General features: G+C 44.6%; 1 protein-coding gene across 3 annotated transcripts in view; it reads left to right on the top strand.

The window, feature by feature from the left end:
* Positions 1-4559: 4559 nt before the first annotated feature.
* Positions 4560-13070, top strand: part of SFXN1 (sideroflexin 1) — a 30055-nt gene continuing 21544 nt past the window's right edge. Inside the window, exons 1-2 of one of the 3 annotated variants that reach the window (XM_030211639.1) lie at positions 4560-4591; positions 4976-5130. Coding sequence is in view for 1 of the 3 variants with exons in the window: in XM_030211637.1 (XP_030067497.1) it covers positions 5995-6044 (50 nt within the window). In the remaining 2 variants the exon portion in view is untranslated. Of the gene's footprint in view, positions 4592-4975; positions 5131-5248; positions 5552-5889; positions 6045-13070 lie in introns of those variants that run through there. The other 2 variants (XM_030211640.1, XM_030211637.1) reach the window with 2 other exon arrangements.

Raw genomic sequence — 13070 nt, 5'->3', positions numbered from 1 at the left:
CGTCCCTGGAGTTGGCCCTTTGAGGTCTCAGAGAGATTTATTTATTGGGTTTATTCATGATGGCATATTAGATACAACCATATCTAGTATTTGGTGATAGCACTTGTAGTTAAATTGTATATTTTTGTGGCTGCTCCCATGGAGGCCGCATTGCACATGAGATCTGCGCACTGGCTGCATTAAGCACAAGGCTCCACCAGGACAACCACCTCCTCTCATTGTATATTGTGAATCAATATAGAGAGTTTCATTGCTCTCTAGTAATAGAAGGCAATTCCATAACACTGGCACCTAAAGTTAGACACTAAGGGCCCTGTTTACTAGGCAGCACTGTAGGCACACTAGCATTTTTAGCGCATGCTGAACATTAGCATGTGCTAATGCTCTCTAGCATTAGTGCACACTCATTTTTCTGCAGTTTACCTTCATAAACAGAGCCCCAGTAGTGTGTCTGGTTTTTAGAAGAGCAGTGGCGTAGCCAGACCTGACATTTTGGCTGGGCCCAGAGCTAATATGGGTGGGCACTACACTTTCTTTTTTTTAATTTTTACCTAGGCACTGCAGATATCATCCCTACCCAAGAACCCACCAAAATGAGAGACAACTTTTTAAAAAATTAAGCTAGCTGGGCACTATTAAAATTTATTGTTGGGGAATTTCTGGGTGGGGATGGGCTCCTCATTGCCCTAGGCAGTGAAACGTCTACCCCCCACCCAGAAGCCCACCACCAGACCAGAGCCATCATTTTGATTACAAGAGTAATCAAAACTCTGGCTGGTCATGGTGGTGGGCTTCTGGGTGGGGGTAGGCTCTTCACTGCCTAGGGCAAAAAAAAGATATATTAATCATTAAATAAATACATTTTTTGCCCTAGGCAGTGAAGTTCTTAGTACCCCACCCAGAAATCCCCCAACAATAAATTTTAATAGTGCCCGCCAGCTAGCTTAATTTTAAAAAATAACTCGGTTAAATTATGTTACAAAAAAAATAAGTATTTAAAATTGTATTAGCTGCAGTGCACTGCTGGGGGCTCAGCTGGCAGCTACTTGCACTTGCAGTAAAGCACGTTTGTTTCTCGAAGAAGAACTGATTGAATTGAAGAAGAACCTTTTCTCGTTGCACTAGTTCAATGCAGTTCAACCCCTGAGGCCTGGCAGTAAGCTTGCGTGCGTGCGGGACGAGCGGAGCCGGAGCGAGAATGAGGCTGAGCACACTGCGCGTAGGATGGAACATCATCGCAGACGTCAGCAGCCTCCCACTCCCAGCGCAGAAGGACATCACAGGTGACAGGTCAAGTGTACTGCGACCAGCTGCTGCATTGAAATTCAGTCACAGTGACTGTGACTGCATGCCACCGAGCCAGTCCTGCTGTGCCTAGGCTCAAGCCCGAAAGCCGGTAGGTGGTGGGACAGGAGGAGTAGATCAGCTGAGCAGGCGCCGGGCAGTACGCGATACTATAGAAATGCATGCTGCAGGCAGTGTGCGCTTTTCAACCGAACCGCGCTTGGGTGGGTGGGTGGGCGGGCCTGGTCCCATCCAGGCCCACCCGTAGCTACGCCCCTGAAGAGTAGAATTTATGCCTGTGATTGGCATCAGTAATGGTGGTTAACTGCACAACCGCTAGCAGGCACCTGTCAGGGAGTACACATGGGTGGAGCATGGGCCATTGCATAACAATTAGACACGCCCACTTATGCCAGCCATTGACCTGTCATAAATAGGTAGCTTTCTGACAGTATTCTAGAACTGCTTTGCTGTTACCCTTAGGTCATTTTTTTCATTTTCATTTTATTAGATTTATATCCCACAAAAATCCAAATTTCAAATTCGGTTCCATGTGACTTACATAAATTAAAGAGACCACAGATACATTTCAGAGGTACTTGATTGAAGCAAAGATTATAAGTTAGACAGAAAAAGATTGAACAAAAGTCAAGACAAGAAGAAGCAAAATGTGGACCACTATCAAGTCACATCTATCAAAAAAAAATTTTTCTTAAAAAGAAAAGTTTTACATTTTTTGCGAAACTTCCATATTGGGATTCACAACCAATATCCTTATGGAAACCATTCTACCATTTAGCTGCATTATACTGAAAACCTGCAGCAAACGTTGCCTTATAAACCACCCCTTTGGAACTGGGAAAGTGAAGAATGAGATAGTCCCTCACTCCCTCAGTAGCATTGCAAAGTGGTAATTCTACTAAGGATAATATATAACTAAGGAGCCATATCATGAAGTATCTGATAAACAAACACGCAGATTTTAAAGCTCTGACAGGTAATCCCTCCAGTGGTCATCTGGTCATTTAAGGTACCTTTTTGTGACTTAGTCATGATTGAATATACATCTACAAACAATACCTAGGTATCTTATTGTGTGTGCTTACACGATAGAACGGACTGAGTATAAGAAAGTTGCTACAGCATGCCAGGACCACGGACCCTGAAGCAGGAAGTGGAAAGGATTCCGAAACCTGGCCCAGAGTCGGCCGTGGCAAATAGAGACTGAGCATTGGAATGAGCAGCACGGAGTCGTAAGCAAAGATAAGTGACTCCGGATTGATATAAGCAATAAAGAAAAGGAGGTTTTTAAAGCCAGATAGAACTCCTATGAACTAAATAGCCTTAGAGCTAAATGTCAGGAGTCTGTTGAGGCTTTTTCCTCCTATGTAAGCACACACAATAAGATACCTAGGTATTGTTTGTAGATGTACATTTAATTACTGATCCTAGGTTCGCTATATTTAAAGAGATAGGTTAGTCATGATTGAAACAGGTCTAGACCAAAACATCTAAAGGCCCTTTTGCTAAGCTGCGTAAGCGTCTATGCGTGCCCAACGTGTGCCAAAATGGAATTACCGCCCGGCTATCGTGTGGCTCTTGCGGTAATTTCATTTTTGGCGCATGTCCGATACGCGCAGCCAAAAATTTTCAGATGCGCATATCAGACACACGCCAAGTGCCATTTGATGCACGTAGGTCATTACCACTCGGTTACTGCATGAGACTTTACCACTAGGTCAATGACAGGTGGTAAGGTCACAGACCTAAAATGAACACGCGGCAATTTTGATTTTGCTGTATGTCCATTTTCAGGAAAAAAGGCCTTTTTTTTTACAGGCGCGCTGCAAAATAGATCAGCGCGTGCCCAAAACCCGTGCCTACACTACCGCAAGTCATTTTTCAGCGCATCTTAGTAAAAAGACCCCCTAACTTTTAGCCCTGGACATTTTTGCTTTGTTCCATTATAGCAGAAAAATGTCCAAGTTTTGGGAACACCTAAATCCCATGTCAACTTGCACCCGACACCCCTCCCCCCTTGTGATTTGGATGCATTGCAGATTAACTACATAGAAATGTCTTTAAAATGTGTTTTGAAAATAGCGATGTGGACGTTTGGACAAAAAAAAGTCCATCTGCCACTTTGTGCCACTCCTTGGACATTTGGGTATTTATTGTGTTTACCTCATTCGCTTCCTTGTGGTTTTATATGTATTTTAAATTTTGTTAATACGTGCCACTTTGATATATTTGAAAGACGGTATATCAAATCAAGCAAATAAATAAATAAAAACATTTTTAAACTATTTCACTAGATAGCCCTTGCTTTGCAACCTTTGAACCTATAAGGCTGAAATCTCATTTATGGTTAATTCTCCCTCCACCAACATGATTGCCACAAAAATGACAGCTCACTGCCTAGAGTGGCAGGGAATGAACGAAAGCAGTGTTGAGAGGGATGTATTTTATTGGCTAGGCTACTACATCAAAACTGGCAGCAAACCTAGAAGTCTTCTAATCTAAGGTATATCAAATCTCATCTCTTTATCCCTAATCTAATCGGTTTATTGACTGCTTAATCCCAAAAGAAGGTTCAAAATTTTTCACAATTAAACATAACCAACACAATCATTGGGAATTACCCAAGACCTCAAGTGGAGGAAGTGGATTTTTAGAGTGATAGAGTCAGAATATTGGAATCAATTATCATGAGAACTGAGTGGACAGCGTTATCTTTTTGGAGAAGGTTATAAACCCAGGTTATTTATACAAGCTTATGGTGCTTTTGCTTAACTGTTTTGTCTTTATTCTTATTTGATTATTTACTGTTTAGAAAATCATTTTGCATTCTATGATAAGTAGTAGTATAACAAACATTTTAAAATAAATATACATAAATATTGACATTATTGGCCACCCCTCCCCCAAAAAATCCCATTAACAAAACGAGTGTGAGTATTGTGCACTTGTACTTTTTACTTAAGTATCAAAAAAGTACTTTTACTTAAGTACTTGGAGCTAGCACTTTAAACAACACTGCACATTCCTTACTACCACAGAACCACGTTTAGCTCCCTTATGCCTCGCCCCCTTCACCCAGAACTCGTTTCCCCGCCTCCAAATGGTGATTGGTTCTGGCCCCTGAGTCTGCCAATCAGAGACCAGAGCCGGGAAATCGACAGCTGAAACCTCGGTTCACCTCCCACCTTCGGTCCTAGTGCGCGCCGGTTTCTATGCTAACTCAGGGGAAGAAGCTAGTTTTAACACCCGGAGACCTGGAGTCGGGGTGGCTGGTAGCTGCTGTGTGGTACTTGCAAGCTCCGCCCTTGAACTCCAGAAGCCCCTCTCTGGGGGCTTGCCCTGACACACCCTATCCCTCCCCTCCAGGCATCCCTAGGGTGGGTCAACCTGCAGCAGGGTGCATAGAAGACAGTATCTAGAAGCTGAACCCTAGCCATGCCTCTTGCTCAACTGGACTGCCCCTGCTGCTCTTTCCGGGATCCTGTGTTGTAGATGGGGGAAGGGGCGTTGCCGTTTACTCCTAAGTTTTAATGTCAGTGCTGAGCGGCTCCGGGGTGGGGGATTTGTAACATCAGTCCCAATTTCACAGCTGTTATTTCCCCAGTGTTTCGCCTCTTGCAATGCACATTTTGCCGTCTAGGGATTTATACGTTTAAATCTTCTAACACAGGATCGTCATTCGGAGGTGCCCCTGTCATCCTCCCCTCTTTCCTATCCAGCTGCAGCTGCTGCAGTATCTGCCCGGGCAGCGATTGCTGAGACACAGGCTTTGCAGCAACAGTCGCCACTACAGACCCGATCTTACAACCGGGGTGGGCACAGCAGGTGAGTTTGCACATTTATTAACCCTTGAGAGGGGAGGGGGGTGATCGTCCCTGCCGGCGGCTCCCCTTCCGACCAGGGATTGGACCTTCCGGTTACGGGCAGCTCGCCCGAGCCGGGGGAAACGATCGGGAGCCAGTGACTGAGGGTCACATGTGTGGCTTTAAAGAGACACAAGCCACGGGTGATCTGAAATCATGATATCCGGGGCGACCTTGGACTCCCTTTCAATCAGCCTCACGGGAGCTGGTTTCCGGCATGTGGCTTGTTTTGCACGACTTAATCCGAATTATAAACGTGCATGTGCAATTGCTGCCTAATTCGGAAATCGATTCGTTTAGTTAAAGGAGTGAAACAGCGTCAAGTGATCCAGATTCACTCCGGTATTTTCGGTGACTTACGTTAAAGTGGAGGTGCACTGAAGGTGAGCCCAATCAGATAATTGTTGGGGGACGGGGTTTGGATTATATGATTTATGGAATCCCCCCCCCCCCCCACCCCAGAAATGCTCTGACCTAGTATGAATGAAAATGAGGCATATTTTCAAAGCTCTTTGGGAGGCTAAGTTCCATAGGTTTCTATGGAACTTTGGGAGGCTAAGTGCTTTGAAAATATGCCTCATAGTATTCTAACACGTGGATTATCATTCTCCCACGGTGCGCGCATTCAGCGTGGTTTTTTTGACAGCACTGGGGAGGGGAAGGGGCGATCTGAACCGGCAGCACAAGAAATGATGAAATCTCTCCTGAAGTTACACCAAAGATGGCTGCGGGGAGACGGCAGCTATAGGAGCGAGAGAGCCCGGGCTACCTGCATTACCCTCATTCTTCAGTCCATTGCATTTCCTTTGCTAGTCCTTAAAGCCCGATGCAGTGTTGGGCGTGCAGCGAGCTAGCAACGCGTTTAAATGAAGAAAGGTGCGGATAGAGCATTGCTTTTCCTATCGCCCGATATTCATTCATTTTCTGCTCTATCTTTTCAGTTCTCCCGTTTCTTGCTAGTGCAGCTGTTGGATGTGTGTGTGTGTGTGTATATATATATATATATATAATTTTTTCCTTCCAATGTGATTTTTAACGGCACTAGAGTACAGTTCAGCTCTCGATGTGCAACGTGGTGCTGGATTGTAAGTGACACATCCCTCAGGGCAAGAAGTACCTTACCAAAAGGTAGCATTTCCCTAACCTGAGTCACAATTCAGTAGGATGGTGCCTGGCTGCTAAAACAAGAACTGCCTTGTCAAAAATGCTTACTTCTGGGGGAATTATTGTGCACAACAAATATTCTACACATAATATTTTAGAATTGTGCAAAATTGTTCAGATTTTATTGGCCGTCATGCCACTGCCTTTTAGTAATTGGTCACTGAAGATGTAATGTAGAAAAGTGTATTACTCAAAAGATAGGGTGTGTTTGATATGTTTGTGCAGAAATCTCCCGTCCTGAATCCTGACCTTGTTCAGTTCGGTTTAGCAGTCCATCTTTATCTTTCCCTTGGCTTGCTGTTCCTGCCATGCACATGCAGAGCAGCATCCCAAACCAGAATTGTGTCCTTCACCCACTGCACTTGGTCAAGCAGGGGAGACAATGGATGGGGAGTGATTTTTGCACCCAGCCCCCGTCTCCCATACGCCCTGTCTGGACGCACTGCTCACACAGCCCTCGGGATGGTCCAATATAACATGTATGTGCACTTTGCTACAAGGCTGAGGAGTCAGTACACCAAGCTCTTGACTCCAGCTCCTCTATTTTTCTGCTGTCCGACTTTGACTTTTGCTTTTATTAAGATCCACAACAAAAAAATGTAAAGCCTAAGTACTGGTAAATATAACTTATTATATGATAAATCTATTGTTTTATACTTATGATATTATAATTTTTTTTTTTTGTGTGAAGCTGGAGTTGGTGTCGATATATTTTTACCGATTCTGACTCTGTCTAAAATTACTTCCAACTCCACATCCCTGCGTTGCTGGCCTGGCTGTTTCTCTGCCTCCTCTTTATGCTCAGGAAGGCGTATAGGCACCTATGTGCATCCAATGCGCGTCATTTTGGAACTACTGCCCAGCTACCATGTGTCCCAGGTGGTAATTCCATTATTTTTACGTGTGTCCAATATGCGTGGGAGAAAATATATTTTTATATTTTCTACCGTGTGGTGGTAACTTAACGGTAATTGGTTCGCTGATGATTACCACCTAGTTAACGAGTGAGACCGTACCGCTAAGTTAATGGGTGGCGGTAAGGTCTCAAGCCCAAAATGGACACACGGCACTTTTTATTTTGCCGTACTTCCATTTTCATCCAAAAAATAAAAAGGCCTTTTTTGCAGGCACGCTGAAAACTGGACCTGCGCGCACAGGCCATTTTTCAGCGCACCTTAGTGAAAGGACCCCTGAGAATCCGATGCAGTGAAGTATGAAAGGCTTTGCTCAGAGCTAGCGCAGGGTGCGCGTCACTTTAGCACAAAATGCAGAGAAGGAATTTCCGCAGGAACTAACAAGCGTAGGATAAGCAGAAAGGATAGTTCTGCGGAATCTTAGTGGAGATTGGGTGGTGACGCCGGTAATTGGGAAACAAAATGGGAGCTGGGCAGACTTCTACGGTCTATGCCCTGATCGTGACTAAATAGATAAGGATGGGCTGGAGTGTAAATTTTAAGGGGCTTCAACGTTAGCTTCAGAACTTTTAGTACAAGAAGAGTGCTGGGCAGAGTTCTATGTTCTGTGTCCTGAGAAAGGGACAAATCAAACTCCGGTATAAATATAAAGGTATCACACACCATATAAATGAGTTTATCTTGTTGGGCAGACTGGATGGACCATACAGGTCTTTATCTGTCGTCATTTACTATGTTACTATGTAACTAAACGCTATGCAAAGCCTTGTGTTAGATGCCAGTACACATCACATTAAAATCAATGGTAATGAGGTTATTAGCTCTACCACACTGATGCGAAGAAGTGTGCAGAAAATGCAACGGCTGAGAACAAGATCAGGGCTTTAACGCCAAGTCCAAGGAGGCTTGTTCCGGTTTAATGCCATTTCTTCTTTGTGCTGTGACCACACAGGACCTGCAACTTGTTAATTTCTTGCAAGTTCTGTGCACTAATGTGATGATCAGCGCGCAAACTGTAGAAAAACCAAAAAAACAGATGCTCTGAAAAGTGCTGCATTGTCTGGGCGTAGCATGCGGGAAAACCCTGTTTTACAGCGTACTAAACCCAGATTTTAGTGCACCTTAATAAAAGGGCCCCTTTGTGAATTAGAAATGTATAATTTTAAAGGCATAATGGGGTCAATTTAAATAAGGTCATCTAATGTTAGGTGCCAAAGATTTCATACGCTAGGCGCAAATTCTTTAATGGCGATTAACCGCATAGCTGATGCTATAAATACTAGCATAAGTTGCCATTTAGGAGCAACCACTTGTGCCATGTCTGCGACAAAAATGGAGAACAAATCCGCGCAGTCCAGGAAGACACACAAAAACAGCGAAGGAGACCAAAAAAATCACAAGGCGATTCTCTAAAAGTTGCAATATTTATTAACATCCAAGACTTGGCACGGGCCGTGTTTCGGCCACTAGGCCTGCATCAGGAGTCTACAGATAATTAAAAACCATAAACATACTATCAATAATTGATCAGGTAAGTAAAATAACAAGGGAAAGCAAGGTCAACTTGTGCAGTAAATTAGAGGGGGGGAAATTAAAACAAAAATCGCAGCTCTAGGCAGTTCAGCAATGATATTAACCAGGGTAAAGAGACTGTCTTAGATATTAATGTCACACATACTAGCCTAAATCACAAATAGAAATATAACTCAATACTAGATCTGCCTAGTCAACATGTAACAAATGTGTAACAAAAGAAACTGTTCACAAGTAACATGTTACGTATTTAGACATTTAAACATCTTATATAGACCTGAAAAACAATATCCTTATGCCAGAAGAGCCCAGGTGACGACTCTGCTGATTAATAATAATAAAGTGGAGCTACACATTAACTTGTATATCACTGAACAAATAATTGGCAAAGAATGGTAATAAGAGAAGGAAAAGTATAAACACCAAGTCTTGCATGTTAATAAATAATGGAACTTTTATTTATTTACTAGTAAAAAAAAAGGCCTGTTTCTGGCACAAATGAAACGGGCGCTAGCAAGGTTTTCCTTGTAGTGTGTATGTTTGAGAGAGTATGTGTGAGATTGACTGTGTGTGAGACAGTGAGAGTGAATGTGCGAGTGTGTGTGTGTGTGAGAGAGAGCGAGAGTGGTGGGTGCGAGTGTGTCTCCTCTGGCCCCCCTGCATCCACCGTGCGAATCTTCTCTCTCCCCTGCTCCCCCTCTAGCCACCCAGCGATTATACTTTTTCCCTTGCCCCCCTGCAGCCACCCACCGATGGCGTTCTCTCCTTTGCCCCCCCCTGCAGCCACGCAGCGAGTTTCCTGTGTCCCCTGCGCCCCCTCCAGGCACCCAGTGAGTCTTCTATATTCCCTGCCCCCCCTCCAGCCACCCTGCATTTGTTGTCTGTCTCCTGCCCCCCCTCCAGGCACCCAGCAATTGTGCTGTCTCTCTTGCCTCCCCCCCCCCCCCCCTGTGCAGCAAGGCAGTGATTTTCCTGTGTCCCCTGCCCCCCTGCGGCCACCCTGCGATTTAGGTGTGTCTCCTGCCCCCCCCCCCCCCCGTGCAGCCAGCCAGCGATTATATTGTGCCGCTGCCCCCCAGCAGCCTCCCTGCGAATGTCCTCTCACCCTGGCCCTTTTGCCACGCCCCCCAGCGTCCGTCACCATTCCCTTCCCCCCGATGTCTCTGTTGCCAGTGCACCCTCTTCCTCCCCCACCGATGTCGTCGCTGCTGGCGCTCCCCCCTCTCCGAAGGCCCCCCCACCACCTCTGACCTGCCGAAACAGAAGATTTTAGCGTGATGTCAATGCCCCTGCAGTACGAACCCATAGAGTAACGTCTGCCCCGCCCTCGACGTCATCGCGTTTTGACGCGAGGGCGGAGCACAGCTACAGTGCAGTAGAACGTTGGAGGTGAGAATGTGCTCCGCCCTCAACGTCATAACATTTGACGCAAGGGCGGGGCCCAGAGACTTTGATTTTCTGTGGCTTCAGAGCTTCAAACTTACGAACCTGGCTTCAGTGACGTCAGTGAAAATAGAACGTTGAGGGTGAGTTTTATATATATAGATTAGGATTTTTTTAGAGCATCGTCTCCTTTGCTTTACTTGTATGTCAGAATTAGAGTGAAGAAATAATTCATGAAAATTTGCAAAATCTGTCTTTTGTTTTTTTTTTTTTTAAATAACCTTTTTCTATCTTTATTATTCCATGTACTGTTCAGTGAGGTTATTATGCCATGCATCCTTGTTTACAGCTACCTGGAGTTTTCCCTGCATTATCACTTCACTCTCCTCTATTTTAGAGAGGTGTCACGGTGACTGTTCTAGGTGGAGAGCACCACTTAGTGTGTGTGCACTTCTCAAATATACCCATAGGTGCCACTGTTGCATGTCTGGCAGTGCTGGCTATACAACAGTCCCAGCACAGGCTGATCCACAAGGCAAAAGCTGTAAACTGAACTTGAAACTTTTTATCAAAAGCTAGAATTGCCAAGTCTATAGCTTTCATGAACCTTTGCACACAGTTTAAAGTCCTCAGCTGTTGTCTTTTGAAATCAGTGTTGGGCCTGAAGTAATTCTACTGGACTTTTCCCTCCAAAGATTTCTGTTGTGCAAAGTTGAATTTCATTAACCAAGAAACTAAAGCACTGTTTAAGTGGTATGAAACTAACATGGACTCATTTTCCTACTAGTGCATCACAAAAAGAAAATCAAAACCGGGTGAAAAGTGCACGTTGTAAGCATTGCACCAAGCTGTCCTTTGTGCAGCGGCAGTAGAAAATTAAAGACCCACTGACCTGAATTGGAGGTCCCCTGGACCTTTCAATCCCCGATGGTCCAGTGGGTCTGAGGCCCCCTTCCCTCGTGTTGATGAAGGGCTCAAATGTAGAAAAGTCTCTCACCCCCCCCCCCCCCCACCTTACATAGGGTTAGGCCACTCTTGCTCCCCTCCCTACATAAGTACTTCCATGCACCCCAACTTCCCTATACAAGTGCGGCATTCTGCTTATTCAGCTATGGTGCAGACTGGCTGTAGTGGCTGCTTATAAGGTGCCTGTAGACCCCTAATAGTAGTCATGAGATACTTTCATTATACATATTTGGAAGTGTGCCCTCTAGTGGTAGTTCTGCTGGGGGGTCAGCCAGCACCATATTTGTACAGGCAGCTGCTGAGGCAGGAGCAAGTGGGGATCCCATGCTCCTAAGGGTAAGTTGAGGTCAAGGAGGAGGTCCAGGCTGAACCAACCCTATGGAAGGAGCAGGCCTTTGGTGGTAGTAGGACTGTTTATATTTTAGGCACGCTTTGGGGGTGGGGGATGTCGGGCCCACTGGATCACAAAGGATTGAAAGCCCCACTGGGAAGAGAGTATGATAGCGTCCAGTTTGGGCCAGTGAGCCTTTTAATTTTCTGCTGCCATGTCAACTGTAGCCTAAAGTGTAGCAGGCCATCAATAGGTGGCATTGCCTGATGTGAAACATGCCTAGAAAAAGTCAAGGCTGTTTTTTTTTGCTGTACAATATAAGGCTGATGTAGTGGCCACTTTACTGCAACCCATCCAAGGGTGCTGATGGGAAGAAGGCTTGGTTTGCAACTCCCAGGTGTGGCAGGGAGTGATGCTGCTATGGCTTAGTGGGACTGAGGTAACCCAGAAAGGAAGGCGACGTGAGGCTGCAGTACCCTTACAAACAGGGACATGTACGTCTTTGGAGAAGTCCTTTTGAATATCGTTCTGTTGTAATCATCATTTTATGAAATAATTCTGCAGCTGTTTGCAGAAACAGACTGTAAACGGTTATTCTCACATTTTGCCCTGTACAGCATTTCAGTTGTAGCTTTTGCTTAAAGCATTGTAGTTTGAGCAACGGATCATTAGTTTCTTTTTCAGATGAAGATGGTTCTCATCAATCTCTCTGCTGGGGAATTTTAAGGGGTTTTTTTTTGCAGATGCAGACGTGACCCAACATTAGTTGTAGGGTATTCAGGCCTGGAAGAGTCAGAGATATTAGAATTAGTTTCTTGTATCGTGGCTTCAATTATTCTAGGCAAGATTTGCTGAATTGCAAGCATTTTAATCTCTATACCACAGAGTACAATGTCTTTTCTAGCCCTGAGAACCAAGTCAGTTCCCTATTGTATGCAAATAGATCTCATGTTTATTCATTGTGGAAATCCTGAAACCCCCACTGGACAAGGGCTGAGGCTGGACACCTCTGTTGTAGACTGTCTGTGGCATAATATTGAGTGAGAATTTTACACACTTCAGGTTAACAGGATAACCTTGTGCTTACAAAAATTTGGCACCAGGTTTTTTTTTTTATTTTTAGGTAACCTGGTTAGCACATTTTCAGTTTTGGGGTTCTGATTTTATTTTTTTTTAATTATCTTCAAGTACAACTTAAGCCTGGTAGAGCCATGATCTGACAGTTTTTGGAGTCGTACTACAAAAGTCAGTTTTTCAGTTGAAGTAAAGACCATTGTGGATACGGTTTACTCCGTCAAATGCTTTATATTCTGTCGTGGTCATGTTTAATTATATTTATATGCTGCTGAAATGGGTGTTTCTGTGCTGCCCAGGTCTAGGTGGTGTTTTTTTTTTTTTTTAACTGCAGTGTGATATATGAAGCCCCCAGATATGATCATAAAAAACTTTTAAAAAATGGCCAAGCAGTAAGTTAATCCTTATTGCATGACCATGCGTTCGGGAGCACTTACCGCCACCCAGAAATGGCATACACTCCAGCTGGAACTGCCGGCCCTTATGGATTGATTTCACTAAGCTTGAGATCGCCGGCCATCTTCCGACACAAATCGG

The sequence above is a fragment of the Microcaecilia unicolor genome, chromosome 8 (genome assembly GCF_901765095.1).
Source record: "Microcaecilia unicolor chromosome 8, aMicUni1.1, whole genome shotgun sequence".
Classification (NCBI taxonomy): domain Eukaryota; kingdom Metazoa; phylum Chordata; class Amphibia; order Gymnophiona; family Siphonopidae; genus Microcaecilia; species Microcaecilia unicolor.
Note: the sequence above shows the minus strand (reverse complement) of the source record. Positions and strands in the feature narration are given on the sequence as shown.